This window comes from Gouania willdenowi, chromosome 18, assembly GCF_900634775.1.
Source record: "Gouania willdenowi chromosome 18, fGouWil2.1, whole genome shotgun sequence".
In the NCBI taxonomy this organism is placed as follows: Eukaryota; Metazoa; Chordata; class Actinopteri; order Blenniiformes; family Gobiesocidae; genus Gouania; species Gouania willdenowi.
This window is the reverse complement of record NC_041061.1, coordinates 13783619-13800474: the sequence shown is the minus strand read 5'-3', so window position 1 is coordinate 13800474 and position 16856 is coordinate 13783619. Positions and strand designations below refer to the sequence as shown.

General features: G+C 38.4%; 2 protein-coding genes across 10 annotated transcripts in view; one reads left to right on the top strand and one right to left on the bottom strand.

The window, feature by feature from the left end:
* kcnip4a (potassium voltage-gated channel interacting protein 4a) overlaps positions 1 to 3468 on the top strand; it is a 168091-nt gene extending 164623 nt beyond the window's left edge. For 6 of the 9 annotated variants that reach the window (XM_028474277.1, XM_028474267.1, XM_028474275.1 and 3 more), the window contains 4 exons: positions 739 to 843; positions 915 to 977; positions 1067 to 2256; positions 3235 to 3468. In XM_028474277.1, coding sequence (XP_028330078.1) covers positions 739 to 843; positions 915 to 977; positions 1067 to 1114 — 216 coding nt within the window. In that variant the 3' untranslated portion in view covers positions 1115 to 2256; positions 3235 to 3468. The remainder of the gene's footprint in view (positions 1 to 738; positions 844 to 914; positions 978 to 1066; positions 2257 to 3234) is intronic. The other 3 variants (XM_028474272.1, XM_028474271.1, XM_028474270.1) reach the window with 3 other exon arrangements.
* Positions 2911 to 16856, bottom strand: part of sec24d (SEC24 homolog D, COPII coat complex component) — a 29511-nt gene continuing 15565 nt past the window's right edge. Inside the window, exons 12-23 of the mRNA XM_028474265.1 lie at positions 15495 to 15686; positions 15251 to 15344; positions 14097 to 14213; positions 13753 to 13923; positions 12140 to 12236; positions 11903 to 12048; positions 10886 to 11024; positions 10398 to 10516; positions 10113 to 10292; positions 6580 to 6771; positions 6276 to 6365; positions 2911 to 4141 (exon numbers count right to left, since the gene is read on the bottom strand). Of these exons, the coding sequence (XP_028330066.1) occupies positions 4001 to 4141; positions 6276 to 6365; positions 6580 to 6771; positions 10113 to 10292; positions 10398 to 10516; positions 10886 to 11024; positions 11903 to 12048; positions 12140 to 12236; positions 13753 to 13923; positions 14097 to 14213; positions 15251 to 15344; positions 15495 to 15686 (1678 nt within the window). The 3' untranslated portion in view covers positions 2911 to 4000. The remainder of the gene's footprint in view (positions 4142 to 6275; positions 6366 to 6579; positions 6772 to 10112; positions 10293 to 10397; positions 10517 to 10885; positions 11025 to 11902; positions 12049 to 12139; positions 12237 to 13752; positions 13924 to 14096; positions 14214 to 15250; positions 15345 to 15494; positions 15687 to 16856) is intronic.

Genomic DNA, 16856 nt, shown 5'->3' with positions numbered 1-16856 from the left:
ATAACCACCCGGGGTCAGTAGCGCGATAGTCAAATCAAAAATAGTGGATTTTACAACTTAAATTACCAATATTACAAAGAAAAGCAACATACTAACTGCAACAGCTACACTGACGTCAAAATGAGTATGTAGTGAGTTCACATTAGATAGTATGGAAAGACCCGGATGTATACTGTGTTGGAATTTTTTTAAGTATGCACGGTGGGCACATATACAGTCATACTCAATTGCCCCATAATGCAATGCGAGCGGAAGGTAAAATCTTCCTGGGACCGGCTTTAAGCTAAAAGTCAAACATCCCCCAAAAGCCTCTCTTCTTGTCTTCCATTAGTTGTTTTTTTTTTAACGCTTTTATAAATCGGGCTCTTGGTTTGAAGTTAACCAGAAGTTTTGTCAGGAGCACATTGACGGGTCCCCGATATTCTCAGAAATGTTGGCATGCAATGTGTTTCCGTGAGTTTTCTGGATCAAATGACCACATTTTGATATTTTACTTGGTCACTTTCTCATTTAAAAAACTTTCAGAACTTTGAAATATGGCAATATTTAGCCTTAGTGTGCTCGTTGTAGGTTCAAAATGCATCTTGGGAAACTTGGAAGTATACTTCAGTGGGAACGGCCATCATCCTAATCATACTTATAGTAGACAGTATATATACTGTATATATTGAGATTGTAGTGTATAGTAGGGAGTGTACCATTTTGAACACAGCCTTTGTTTCTTTTTGTGTTTTGCAGGAAATGCTGGACATCATGAAAGCCATCTATGACATGATGGGGAAGTGCACATACCCCGTCCTCAGAGAGGAGGCGCCTCGGCAGCATGTAGAAGTCTTCTTTCAGGCACGTGTGAGGAATGGCTGGTCCCTTCTAATCTCCCTCTGATTGTTACTGTGCTTTTGTGTCTCCAACAGAAGATGGATAAGAATAAAGACGGAGTGGTCACCATAGACGAGTTCATTGACTGTTGCCAAAATGTAAGGTGGATTCTTCTGACACAGCTTGCTTTCACCTCTGTCCACCTCCGATCAGCATCATTCACCGCTTTGTTTCTTCTGGTCTGCAGGATGAGAACATCATGCGATCAATGCACCTCTTTGAAAATGTCCTTTAACTCTTGGCTGACTGAAAAGGCTTTGGAAGAAGCATCACCCAATGGGCCCAATGAATGACTGGGACTTATACTGTGTACAGTGTGCTATGCAGACTTTCACCTATCGATTCAATACTCTTCATCGTAGTTGGCCAGACATAGGAGTAGGCAATACAGTGGGAACACTCTGGAATTGGTCGACTTTTGAGAAATATAAGGAACTGAGGATAAAAAGCAAACAGGCTGCATGGACTTTTTGTCTAGGAATGTTGATATACAGTATGAGAGGGACTGGATCGTACGTTGGTTGTTTAGTTTTGTTTCATTCACCATAAGAAGTCAAATCGAAATCAGAAAACCAACAAACAAAAACGATAATCTCACACATTGTTTCCAGATTCCCAGTCGGCTTTAAATTCCTGAGTGCCACTGCCGGATTTAGATCAACATGGTCTGACTTTTGTTCTTTGACAGAAAAATATATGTATAAGTCAATGAAAAAAACTGACATTGTACCATTGTATTTGTATATACTTTAGATAAAATAGATAAGAACTCTACAAACACTGTTCATGTTTACTTGCCAACTAGAAAGAGACAAAACCAGGATTGCATTGATGTCAATATCGGACCAGACACGGTTGGTCTCCAGAAGCACACGGGTAGCTGGATTTACCACAGGTCGGATGTTGGCGGGATCGTACAGAAGACAAAAGCTGCTTTCAGTGTATTTCATTCAAAGTCATGTATGTACATTCACTGTAAAGTCAAAACATGCGTAAATCATCTTTCTGTTTTAATTTGAAAGCATTGTTTATCGTTGTGTAAAAGATGCTCACTTGTACAGTATTAAACGACAGGAAATTGCTCGGGGGTTGGTTTTCCACTGCACTCATTTGTTAATATAATTTTGTGTTTTAACAAGATTGTGCTGATGACCAATCCCTCCCGTGTTCAGCCTGATTGGCTCCTGCTGTCTAATTCACGTAATTATTGACTAGAAAGGTTAGTAAACACAAGTGATGCTGGGAAGACCTGATGATTTCACTTGAAGGAATGCGAGAAAGTACGTTATAAAACTGTTTCAGTCTGACATTTTCTTGTTTTGTTTGAACAGATTATACATGTTGCTCACACAAGCCAGAATTGTGGCATGAAATGAGGTCAGTTTACAGTATTTTATTTAATTTTTTTCTCAATCATTTGATAACGTTCTCCATCTGGAGCCATTGCAGTCTTAAGGCATGTTTGTCAAATGTTGATTTAGTAAAGAGAATGACCCACTTTTGTCCAGTTCTATTTTTGTGAAGGAGAAAATATTTCTGTTGACAGTTTGCCTTCTGTTTGGGTTCCTTTTGAATATTATGGGCATACATTATTGTGAATATATATTTCATGTATTAGAAAAAGGGGGTAAAAAATATTTTTTACATTTCAACTTCATCGTGTACAAGTTACAGAGGAGTTTGGTTTATTTATACTTTACTTGAAAGAAGTTTCGGTTTAACCTGAATCTCAACTTAACCTGTGCACTTTTTAGTCCTGTTTTGTTGTCCTATATTGTCCCATTCAGGGTATTTACATACAATAACCACAAACACACCTACAATAAATAAATAAACACAAAATATGGAGTTAAACAAATAATGTGCTCTGCTGCCTCCTTCTGGTATAATGAAGACATTGCAGTTCCATTGTATGAAGTTATAGCCAAAAAGTCAATATAAAGCTTTGACATATTTTTAAAATAATCAAAGTGAACAGATCTTTTATTATTATGCAGATTTGTGCTCGTGAACGATCATAGATGACAAAACTAAGCAGCAAAAACGTAAAGAGTTTAATAGGAATGTACAATTATTTGGTAATAAATGAAAGCGAGAAACAAAGCCCATTAATTCATCCTAATATTCTGTTTTCTTAATTTTGAGCCTCTCGTCACCTTTAAATAATAAGGTACACACATTTCCAGCAAGTTCATTTTGAATATGTTAAGGTTTCATTTATTTAGGCAACTATTTCCAGGAAATTTACTTTGAACTCCTGACATGTAATGACTGCCAACAGTCAGTCTTCCTCAGAGGTGTCTGCTGATTGTTTTTGATGTGTCCTTACGAGTTCTTTTTTTTTTAATTTGACAGTTCTGTCTGGCTGGCCACGTCCCCTGTCGCCTGATTGTCTCCAAAGAAGAGAGTCTAAGGTGTGGGAGACTAAAAAAGACACATCAAAGTTATCAGCAGATGCCTCTGAGGAAGACTGGCAGTTGGCAGTCAAAACACGTCCGGAGATCAAAGTAAATTTCCTGAAAAAAGTTGTCTGAATAAATGAAACCTTAACATATTACCTGAGATATGGTTTTGTATATAATTATAAACCATCCAGACATATGGTTGCGCTCCTAAATGTTTATTACGTGAATAACTGAATATATTCTACTACATAAACTTAAGGCAGGTGGTAATACATTTTCAAATACAAAAGAGACTTTCATGTTTGTGTATACATGTGATCATACAATACAAATGAAAAGAATTACACAAGACTTTAAATGATGTAAACATTGAAATGTTAACTAATGATGTTAATGGACAGAATTAATAAGAAATGTTGTCGAAACACAGGAATCATTGCGGTCAGATGAGGAAAAACATCAAGGCTTTTAACTGAAGTAAAAACATACCATATCTGAACAATAATAAACTTTTTTTTTCTATTTACATTTTGGATTTTTGTTTTATGCTCTTAGCAAAAGACAAGAGTTCCTCTGGATCAGAGCGTGATTCCATGTAAAATCTTTAGTGAAGCCTTATTTTTTGGGGGGGGAGGGGGCCTCTCATTGACTGAGTAAGGCTTGTGTTGAAGATGCCACGTTCTGTCTCAGGTTCTGTGGGGGTTGTTTGGGTCGGGTTAGGTGAGCAGCTGTCTGATCTCTCGATAAATGTAGCAGAGGAAGTCCATGTAGGAAGCTGAGCCGTACAGGCCTTTGTCCTCCACCAGGAACTGACGGAACAGCAGCTCCGCTTTGTCTCTCTGCTGCACAATCTGGAGCTGAGCAAGAGGTAAGAAGACGGAGACAAGCACAAAGATTAATTGTTCATCTTGTAGAAAGATTCAGTAACTAAACCCCAAAAGCCCACTTTTTTCTGCTGAAAACAAATGCATTTGGGTATGAAGTAGTGTTATTGATTCATTCTTGTCCAACTCTTGACATTTTAGTGAAAGTATTTTAATTTGGAGTATTTTGTTGTAAAAATGGAGGTGTAAGCTTTTTGTCCTCTAATTTCGCCCAGAAACTCTACTGGATTTGGTTTATGATCTCAGATCATCCAAGAGGGGAAAGATAGGTGACATCTATTCGTTACTAATGGGAGAAAGCTCAACCAGTCTCAACTCTCTTAAAAACATCTGGGAGAAATCTTCAATATGTATGAAACATACCATCATGCAGTTTAAAATACTTCACCGGCTACACTGGACCAAAGTTAAACTTTCAAGATTCTTTCTTAATATAAATCCCATATGCGATCGTTGCAAGCAATTCCCAGCCACTTTAATTCATATGCTTTGCGAATGCCCCGGGTTATCTAATTACTGTAATTTAATATTTGATACACTTTCCAAAATTATAGGCAAAGGTTTAAGACAATCTGCCTTCCTGGCTGTATTTGGTGTGGAGATGACAAACCTGAGCTTGGAACATCACACACAAAGCTGTTTGTCTTTAGCCACTGTTATAGCCAGAAGACATTAACCCTCCAACATTTACACAGTGGATTAAAGACATGCTGTACTTTGTTAAACTAGAGAAGATAAGGTATATATCTGTCAGAGGGTCAGCTGACAATTTTTACTGTCATGGCAACCCTTTCTAAGTCATGTTGAAAGCCTAAGCTCTGATCATTAGAAACTTTCTTTGGTCTTTAGGTGCCCCTTTGGTTCACATGTTACTGCTCCTCGCTGCTGTGCTTCCCAAAATCAGTTTAACAAGATGATGTAATGTATAATTAAATGTAACTCACTGAACTGTATTTTGTTTACTCTCCTTTTATTTTATGTGTGTATGTGTATCTGTATGTATATATGTATATATATGTGCATGTGTGTATATGTGTATGGATGTATATATTCTTCTTTATGCTATTGTTAGGTATCATCATTATCTTATTTAATTACTGTAAGTATGTTTTTTATTATTATTATTTTTTTTTTAATCTTTTGACTATTGTAGCTTCTTCAATGTTTCTGGGGGAGGGGGGAGGGGCGGGGTTCTTTGTATTTATTTATACAATGAGAATTGCTTATTCTGATGACTGATGAAAATCATAAATAAAACTGGAAGTGTGACTGCCCTCTATGGGTTGAAACCTGGCTATTACAATCACATTTTGGCTTCTGAAGTCACTGTTGGCTCCGCCCCTTCTATAAAAACTAGCACCTGTGGACTCTACAATCTGTGGTGAGTGGGTGGGATTGAGAGATTTGTGAATAGAGGTATAGGCTGCGTCCCGGTACCCACACTTGCGCGCCCGAGGGCGCGAGCGCGTAGGTTGTCCCAATCTTACAGAGTGCGATTTAGCTCCGCCCACTATGCGCCCCTAATGCACACCTGTGTGAAGCGTGCATGCAAATGGACGTTGATGAAGGGAAACACCCTTAAGTCCTTTAGTCATGGAACGCAACCTGAATTCATATGATCTGTGATCAGCCCAAAAATCATGATCGTGTAAAGCCTAACTGATCTACTGGTAGCTGTAATACAGGTAGATTTCCATCTGGATTTCCAGACTACCAAGTAACAGCTTGCTATAAATATGAATGTGTGTCAAATCTAACACTTTGCACACCTTTCAGCACTTGTTCCCTTACACACATTACATCCAAAGTGCACTTAAATGAAGTGCACCCTTTGTGGAAGTCTGCAGGGCGTAGTGTGGGTATTGGGACACAGCGGTATAGTAAGTATTGAGTAGGTAGTTAGCTTAGCATAGACTGGGAGTGTCTTAACTGCTCCATAATCAAGGCAGTCCAAAACCTCACAGGGTTCAGTTACACTTGCGGATGGTGCCATGAGATGGAAGAGACAACCAACAAAAGCTGTGTGACAGGTGCAACTTAAATATTTCACTTTAACATGGTGAACAAAGTAAAAAAGCCTAGATTTAGGTGTTTGTGTACATCTTACTTTCAAAGAGTTGGACCTCTTTTCTTGAAGGCTGCTAATGATGGATCGGATCTTTCTCGACAGTGGGTTGTCCACCTCTGGGAGTGTACTCTGAAACAAAGCAGATTTATAGTGATGACAATGGGGCAGACGAGACTTGGTGTGTCATCCTCTGAAATAATGTTTCCTTGTCCTTGTTTATAAGATTATAGAACTTTTCTTCCGACAGGCTTTGGTCAAATACAGTAGCAAGAATATGTGTGTAATCCAAACCACCAAACACTAAACTACATTCTAATTAGAAACAAGTGTGCTGGGTTCTGACCATGTGTCCCTGCAGGTGTGAGATGGAGGGCACGTTGAAGATTTTCTGGGCGTGGTCGGGTGAAATGGCTTGTCCCAGCCACAGGAACATGACGTGTCCGTTTTCCAGCAGGAAGATTCCAGACTCACAGAGACGTTCCTCTGAGCATCGCACTGGAGCTGGTGGTTCCTCACTGTTAGCATCCATGCTATGCTGGAATACATACAGACCAGAATACAGTATATATTACCATTTTATTGATTATCTCTGGTCTTTGGAGAGAGCAGACGTGTTTTCATTCGCTCCGATAACACGACCTTGGCTACAGCTGGCTACAGCTGAACAGCCTGAAAAATTGGGCCCAAGACTGAAGGAAAATGGTGAAAAAACCACAGGGAGGCCCTTCAGAACCCAATTCGGGTTTGGAAGAGGTCAAGGAGATGATACGCGAGGGTCTACGAAACCTATCTGCCGAGATAAAGTTGTTGGAAAAGACGCTGGAAAACTCACTGGAAAACCTACAAAGCGAAGCAAAGGTACTGAAAGAAAAGAACGAAAGAAATGCTGAAGAGATAAAATTGTTGAATGCCAGGGTTGAACAGCTGGAACAAAAGGAAAGGGAGAAAGATGTCATCATCACAGGCCTAAAGATAAAACCCAGGAGTTACGCGAGTGACGAAGAAACAAAATCGATTGAACAACAGGTCATTGACTTCCTGGAGTCGAAGGACATTGTCCTGAACCCTGACAACATCAACTCCTGCCATCTCCTGCCAAAGAAAAATGATAACAGAGCTGTAAAAATAACCTTCACGAATATGAAATTCAAAGGAGAACTACTGAAGCAAGGAAGAAAGCTGAAGGAAACGAAGGTTTTTATTAATGAAAGCCTGACAAAAAAAAATGCAAGCATCGCATGGAAGGCACACCAAATAAAAAAAGGAGGAAAGATTCTAAAAACGTGGACAAGGAACTGCAGAATTTACATCACACCACTGGGAGAAGAGAACGGAAAACCAATCCTCATCAAAACGATGGAAGACTTGGGAAAATAGGAAGGATCCACCTAAACAACAACATTACTGATGGGAATCATGGATATGGACCCAGATCTATATAAACACTGGAAACAAAACTCAGACTGTGATTATTTTACGGAGACTGAATTAAATGTGGAAACCAAGAGTAAAAAAGGTCTGTCATTTATTCATTTCAATTGCTAGGTGGTGGGGTGATTAAGGATTACATTAAATTTAAATTCAAAGTGTTTATTGTCATATGTGCAGTTAGAAACACGTTTTCCTGTACAATGAAATTACTACCTTGCTTATGAACTAAGATATAATAATGTGTTTATACAAGTTAAATCTAACAGTGGAAAATACAACACTGCCAATAGAACTAACAACAGCTGGATTAACCTTGATGTAGAGACAAAACAAGCTGCAAACTTGTGTGTCCAAAAGAGACATTCCCGAGTGGTGACATTATGGATGAAAAGGGAAAAAAACTTCCAAACACCTTCGAAAGAGGAACTATTCTTGCACTGGAGGAATGCTAACAACGTCTGACAGGGAACAAGGCCAACACGAACAACGATAGAGAGGAGGAGGAAAAAAAAAAAGACAACACTGACTACAGATGAGAATACACAAAAAAGGACTGTTCAGAACAACTCAAGAATGTTTGACCAGAGAGACATGTAAACCCATGTAAATTTGCGATGGTAAAACAAGGGATGGGACCCAAATAAGCAAACTGCTTCTCTCGTCTCCTTTTTCGGCATGTACAAAAAAAAAAAAAAATGTTAAAAAAAAAAAAAAAAGTGAATGTAACCATGTCGGAAATAAACTGAATAAATAAATAAAAATAAAAATTGATAGCAATAGACAGGATTGGGGTCAATTATTAGAATCGTAATCACGTAATTTATAATTAATTACAATGCTGACACGATTATGATCGTAATTAATAAAAAAATAAATAAATTGAAAAAATCGTAATCCGAACTAAAAAAAACGTAGTTCAGAAAATTGACTGTAATTGTAATTGCCGTAGAAATTCTCCAAAAACTGTCATTTACAATTTAATTAAACGCAAACCTGTGGAACCATGTTACAGTTCTATGGCCTTACACATACGTATTTAACAATTATTAAAATATGTTTCATATCAAGTTCTGTCAGTTCTCTTCAGGGTCGTTTTACCATTTTAAAAATAATTTGGTGTATACTGACAGGAAAAAAGCCTCAGATGCCCGCACCAAAAATATGAATACAAATATTTTCACGGATTAGGAATCCTAACAAGGTAACCAAGAGATGCAAATTGGATGATAGATAAAACATTTTTTAGAATCATTTACAGCGTGGCCATCATAAGAGATGCTAACAGAAAGCTAACACAAGAGAAAGGTTAAGTTATATGGGGTTATTTATTAAAGGCAGAGCAATTGTGATTAATTAAATTTGAACTTTAGGAATTGAGAATGTAATTGTAATTGAGTTTCAGGGAAATTGTAATTGGGAAAAAAACGTTTGTCACCATAATTGCAGCGGTATAAAGAGTACTGATGTTTCCTACTCAAGTAGTAGCACTGTTACTTGATTGAAATTCAACTGAAAAGTAGTTGTAACTTAATTTATTTTCCACAAAGGCATCTGTATAAAATAAAACGTTTGTCAAAATGTACTATTATTTTTTTAAACAAAATAGCACAAATTAATTCAATTCAAAATAAAAAAAAATTTCTCAGGCTCCAAGTATAGAAAAATGATCAACTCTAAAGCTGAGATAATAACCAGCACTCAATGCTGTTTTGGTGCCGTACATTACGTTTAATCTGATTGGTCGGCTATGATGTGATGCATTTAATTGTCTGGTCATTTAATTTTTTGGAGTTTCACAAAGAAATATAATTTAATCACTAACAGTTGGGTGTAGAAATGTAACAAATTACGGTACTTGGCTTCTTTTAAAATGTACTTAAGTACAAGTAAAATGACTGATTTAGTACCTATAAAAGCAACTCAACTACAGTAATGTTAGTACTTGTAATCTGTTACTTTCACCTCTAATTAGGGGGCCAAGCCCGCGGGACCAGGGAACCGGCACGCACACATCACACACAACTCATCTGCTTCTGCTTCTGTGGTTCTGCAGCGGCACATACTTTACTTTTCTGACTCAAAATCACAATAGCCGCTTAAAAAGCCATGTGTTTTACTGTAGTGTGCAGTTTTTTGGCTGAAAACAATAATAAATGTGTAGATAGCGTCTACAGACACGCCTACTCATGAAGCGAGGCAAACACTGTCTATCAGTCAGCTCTGCATGCGGGTTCTTAAGGAGGACCGACAGGCAACACTGCAGCATCATTGCTTGTCTGAGGCTTGAGGATTAACGCAACCTTAAAAATACCAGTAACAGGGCTGATAAGGATGTAGCTTGTCGGTACCAAAAAAAAAAAATTGCAGCCTTTGCGATTAGAAAATCGCGTTTTATGATGTCGCGAGAATACCACAAACGCGATTTAATCGTTCAGCCTTACTCACCAGTGGGATGAGGCGTGGGTAAAGCATCAGCTGTGTGTCCTCTACACCAAGTGACATCACCAGCAGCCTCTGGTGAGCCCTGTCGTCTGTAGGGAGCTCCGTGCTGCCCACGAGAGGAGCCGTTTTCATCAAGCTGTTCATGTAGACTGGGAACACCTTCATGGCATCAGGTAAGATCAGCTGCCATAGAACACACACACAGAGGAGCCAAACATTAGGATTCATTATAAAAATCTTCTACTGTGTCCAACTAATTTCCTGTTCAGGTGTTTGTCCTGAGCTGACCTGGGAAGCAGCAGAAGGACCGGCACAGTTCTTCTTGTAGCAGGCCAGCATGTGAGCCGTCTGGCTGACCAGGATCTCTCGCACAGTCTTGATTGGCTGGTTCAAAATGGCACGATAAGCTGGGAAAACACAAGCAAACGTTTAGACCATAAAAGGCTGTCGTGGAACGAGGTTAGAAAAAGGTGAAGGGGAGTTAAGGGGATAAATAACTGCTGGTGGGTAATACTGGTCTGACTGGAGCACAGATAGCGTCTCCTGCTCCTGGGAAGCATGTGGAACTGATTCTAACATCTACTTCTGCCCATCAGTTATTGAGTAACGCTCAAGTTTCAAGTGAATCATGAGGTGAATTGAGCAAAGGTCGGATCATATGCAGCCTTAAATAACAGCTTTTAATGATGTAAGATGGCATCGATCCAAACACAAATCCTCCCTCTGACAGATTTAAAGACACCCTGTGAATGTGATGAACACAAAAGGACACTAACCTGATTTGGCAAAGAAGTTGATGAGTGAGTCAGTCTCACTGCTCCTGTAGACCTCAGAAAGCTGTGAGCTACAGTTCAGACTCAGGTTGTGGATGCGCAGACGTCTCTGTCCACTGATGGTGGTGTAGAGCAAAGCACACTGGGAAACAAAGGAAAAAAGGTAGGTGAGAACTTGTAGATCCAACATTTTGACATCAGGATGTTGTTCCTTTTGTAATCAGTCCCGTTGTAATAATTGATGCACACTTGGACACAAAAGGGACTTGTTTAACGTGCACGCCTGTTTAGTGACCCCACGGTGGTTAGAGTAACTGCAGCCATCAGCCAAGCCGCTGCAGGGGCGCGCATCAGCTGTTTAGCAATAGAAAAATATAAAATGAAATAAAATTATGACTGCGGGTCCCACATAATACCTCATTTAAATTTGAAAAGCACTTCATTGAATCAGTCTTTTACATAAAATGTCATTTCTTGTCTATACAGTGTCTGTGAGTATGTATTAGTGGAGGACCCATATCAAGCATGAGTCACTCTCTAACTCAATTCATCATGACCCTTTACTAATTCAACAAATATCTTCATTTGTTCTAAGAACCCGAACGGCATAGTGTTTGAGGTTTATTTCAGGCTGTTTTGGGGCCTTCATGCATATTGATGAACGTAGGCGTGTCTGTAGAGGCTGACTAAAGTTTTTCCGCTCATTTTTCAGAAAAGGGCAGAGCAGCAGCTCAAAGAGCAGGATTAGTGAGGATTGCTCAGAGATGCAGGATGGAAACCCAGTAATAATTTGAGGGTGTTTTTGACAAGGAAATAACATTGTAGCGTGATATAGGAACTTTAAAGTAGGCAGTAACAAAGTAAAGGAAGTGAAAGCTTTTTTTCACAAAATTTGGCCCTCAGAGAGTTATACATTTCAAAATTTACAAAACATACGACACTCGCGCCAGTGGAGCTTGCGATCCCCCTATGCTGTGAGAAAATCCTGGTGAGAACCCTGGACGGTGATAAAGTGGGTACCTGAATGAGCGCCCCGCTCTCCACGCTGAGCGTGTCATCGTGCTTGAACTCCACCGTCACGGCCTTGTCACAATCCACCGCCGCCATCTCCACATCTGTGGTGTTGTTCATGTGAATGGCGCCGTAGAAGTCTGTTGCTCTGAAGCCTAAGGAAAACACCGCAGAGCAGTTTGGATCACTTATGAGTTTTTATGACACATTAAAACACCAAATCCCTGAGAAATCAGTTCTTCTCACCTGTACTGGTGCGAACTCGCATCACGGCCTCAAATCCAATGCTTTTCTGCACATCTTTCCTCAGATCTCTCAGGAAATGTTCCCCGTCTTTTGCCATCTGTGATAATGTCCAGCAGAGAGAAGCATTTCACCAACAAAGTTAAAACAAGTCTATTAGTGTTTAATTCTGTGTGAGTTTGCTGATATTTTACTTTTTTGTACAGTTTGTCCTCTGGAACGTCTTATTTAATTCAATTCAACTTTATCCATATAATGCAAATTACAACAAAGTCATCTCAATAATTATTAAATAGATAAATACACTGTAGTTCACTGGTTCCCCATTTTGATATCACAAATTTCTGGAATTTCTTTATCAGTTTATGATAAAGTTTGTGCACTGATCCTTTCGACGACAATATAACACATTGACAAAATGCACCAACTCTGATATATTTTTTTTTCAACTAGATGTATATTTGAGAAAGTGAAAGTATAGAATACAGATGTTTGAGATAATTTATTATTGTTTTAATTTGAAAAAGAATAATTTAAAAATAAAGAAAAAATAATTATTTCAATAGGTAATTACTAAGGATGTAAGAAAAAAATCGATTTGGTGATGTATCGCGACATTTCACTGCATGATTATCTTACCAATTCAAAAAAAAATGTCCAATTACATTTTTTTTAATCATGTTTTTAAATTTAATTATTAAACTACCTCAGGAGTTTATTGCACTTCATTTCCTAAAAACATCGTATTGTTTAGTATCGGGATATACAGTATCGTATTGTGACATGCAAGTCGTGCATCATGGCAATGCACACCCCTAGTAATTATTAGATATTTCAGGCGACCCCTTTTTTGACCCCAAGGTTGAAAACCACTGCTGTAGTTCATCGTTATGACTGAAGATATTCTATGTCAGTAGTCCTGTACATTATAGGCGGGCAGACTCTGTGCAATTTTTTTCAATCGTTGTACTCAGCTCCAGCTCAAATTTCGTGATTCAATTGCAGAGTCAGACTGTTCACGATTCATGTTCTCACACTATACGGACCAACACTCTGACACACTGTACGTCCATACACGACACGTCTGGGTCTTGTTACCGGGAATGCAACAAACAAATTAGAAGAAGAACTCTGAAGCGTCGCCATAAAAACAAAAGAAGAAGAAGAACCCAGAAGTGGAGAGACACTCGGGAATCTCAGCAAAAAGAGCTTTAAAAAATAAATGGCGGCAATGTGATGGATCAGGAACTGCCTGGACAGACGTGGGAAGTACGGTCCGTCAATTTTACAGCAGTCCTATGGTGTTCGTGCATGCGCAGTGAGAGAGTTGAGATAAGCCGGTCCGTGGCACTGCTTCAACAGTGCGATACCCTCACGAGGAGCGACTAGATTATGTGTCGTGAGGTGTTACTGCTTCTTGTGACCCCGTGTATAATGCACGATGCACAACACATGATTTAGCCCAAAAATAGACGCATGTGTCAAAAATCAGCTAAAAATGGGCCAAAAATCGCACAGTGTATGCCCGCCTTTACGTCAGCGCCCATGACTGTCTGGTGTCTGAATTCAGTAACTTTGTGTAGTGGAAAATAATGTCTGCTTGCTGATCAACGAACCAGGAAGTTGTTGTACTTGTAGACGGAGCCACCAGTGTGTGAAGTGACATCGGCCATGCTGGCCAAGTCCACGTACTGGCTGGGAAAGAGGAAGAGATCCACGCAGCAGCCAGTCAGCACGCAGTCTTTGGACAGCTGCTCGTAAACACTTTTCTGAGGCTGGAACAGAGTCTGTGGGAGGAGGAAACATACAGAAAATCAGCTTAAAAGACACTTAAGGTATCACACACAATGTACCATTAAAGTTCAACTATTGTAATAAGTTTTTGTAGAAGGGAAATAAATGATTAAATAAGGTATTTTCGTAGAAATGAGCACTAAATGTAGATCTTTTTTTTTTTTACTTTCTCTTTCTCTGTGTTGACCAGCTTTTTGTCGTCCCTGTTTTTTAGTCGACCTGGAGCGTCAGCTGTGGGCATGGACGAGTGGAAGATGAAGAGTTTTCCACTACATTCTGCAGCCTGGAAGAAGAAGAAGAAGAAGAAGAGCATCTCTTTAAAGTGTGTAATGTAATGTCTTTCTCCATACTATAATCATGAGGTAATGTCTTTAATGCCAGCAAACAACCTAAAACTATTCCCTACCAATGACTCAGATAATGATAAGAGAGTCTCTGATAAAGTATCACTGTTGAGTAACATCACAACTGTTTTCAATTAAATGCTGTGTCGACTGTTTTTCCTTCAGTGCGAGCCAAAACGTTGAGCACTGGGGGAGTTTTAGTTAAGATTATTTTAGCTGAAACATATCAGGGGATAAAAAGAAAACTGTTGATTGATGGGTTAAAAAAAACAAACTGCTCAGTGCAGTTGTGGGTAAGACACATATTTGGGAAATATTTGAACTGAAATAATATTGGGAGGAAAGATTTATACAGAGATAATCATTTTGTGGAAAATACTGCTGTGTGTTTTGGCTGCAATAAATGTGATTATAACTTAAAATGACAACATTAAGAAATGAAAATGGTGATGGAGGTACGGAAGAGGATTAAGGCCACTGAAGAAAAACAAAACGTGGAAGTAGTGGAAGGGGAAAAAAAAAAATCACTTTTTAAAATTATATGGTTATCTTTTTTTGGTCAGTTTTTTTCGTCTTAATCTTTTATTTGTCTTGATTTTTTTTTTTTTTTTTTTTTTTTTTGATTATTCATTTATTTAGTCTTGATTTTTGTTTTTTTGTAGTCTTAAGACTAAAAAGAAGAAACAAAAAAAAGATTAAGGCTAAAAGAAAAACCAGGCAAAACAATCAAGGCTACAAGAAGAAAAAAAATCAAGACAAAAAAAAAAGATTGAGACAAAAAAAAATTAATACAAAAAAAAAAACAGACTAAAGACTTGAGACGAAAAGGAAAAAAAAAAAATCAAGACTCCAGTGGCCCTAATCCTCTTCCGTATGGAGGTGATGAACTGAGATCTTTTTTTCAAATTTTCTCTTTAACTAATACACGTTTTTCCAGCAGGTGGCACAACTGAGTTTTGACACGTTGTAAGCTAACCTTAAAGGCCTCCACGCCAGCCTGGATGACAGGAGCAAAGACCGTCTCGCTCTCATTGGTGTCTGCAAACATGTCTGGGATCTGGCCCAGCAGGCTGAGAACAGGAAAGAGAAGGTCATGCATTAAACAGACACCACTCATCTCCTGTCTTTGGTTTCCTACCAAAACTCAAGTAACAGACAAAAATGTCCTTTTGAAAGGGTTATGTTAAGAGTTTTTGGAACAATGTGAACATTAATCATACTTGGCGATAACAGCACTTGATTCTTGGTAGTTTACAAGAAAGCCGTCGAGCAGTGGAATGAACATCTCCGCCGTGTCCGACACCACCATCATCTGCGGCTGAGCCAGGGAGCTTTTCACATTGTAGAAGTGGAGGACTTTGTTGTAGGTGACAAAGCCAACTTTGATTGGTGAGTTCTCCATGCCTTCCTCTCTATTAGTGGGAGAAAAAAACCCAAAAAAACAACAATAGACTTAAGGATATTTACATTAAACTACATTGTCTTCCAAATTATCGACAGGAACAAAGTAAATTGATTTAATTTTCTAGTTTTCTTCCTTTGTCCTTTACTACTAGCAAGTGTTCCCTGGTAAAGTATCCGACTCCTGTTCCTACATTGGGAGTTTTTAACCTTTAACTGCAAGAAGAAATACATCCATAAACCTTTCAGACATTTACTAGAACATTTATGACTTCTAAGCCATCGAGTTCAGTTGAATTTAAGGGCATTCCTTTCAAAGATCATGTTTAGTAACGATTCAGCAATCTGACAAGTGCTGTTTGCTTAACTGATCCAACGAAGCAGATTTATTAGGAGTCTCTCTCATAACACGACAAAAATGACTTATTTACAACCTAGGTTCTACACCTGCATTTACTTAAATAATAAGAAACCTCTTTTTCTGTATTCCTACAAATACAAATGAACATTGGCTTAAATTTAGCACAGAAAACAAGCTGAAAACAGACTAAAATGGATTTATTGTTGCTGGCAGTGAGTGAGGAGAGGTATGAAGTTATTTCAGTAGATGTGTATCCACTTTTCCATGAGGAATCTCTCTGTGATGCAACCTAACGTAAAAATAGTTGTTTAATGTGAACAAACAGCTGATTGGCTCCTTTACAAATCAGGAAAAGCTTTTTTTCCAATGCACGTGTCTTTTTGGGTTCCATCCATAAAGTCAGCAAAATGATGGTCCATTGTTCTATGAATCTGTGATAACCACATGTATTTATTTATCTGAATAATATCCACTGTTATCCAGAAGGTTTATTATTATTTGTGCCATAGTATATAGTCATCTTAAAGATGTAAATCCTTGTTTTAATCAGAAATAAAATGAGTTAAAAGTGGTAAAAAAGGATTCAAAGTGTCAATATTGGCTTAAAAGAGGCAGAAACTGGCAAATAATGGGCATGAAAAATCGTGAATGTGGTTAATATGGCAAAAATAACCATGAAAAATGGTGAAAAGTAGGGATGTAACGATTCACTCAACTCCCGATACCATTCCATTCATGATACTGGGTTCATGACACAATTCTCTCACGATTCATTTTACAAAATGGGACTGTACATAAATGACTGAAAAATATTCCTTTA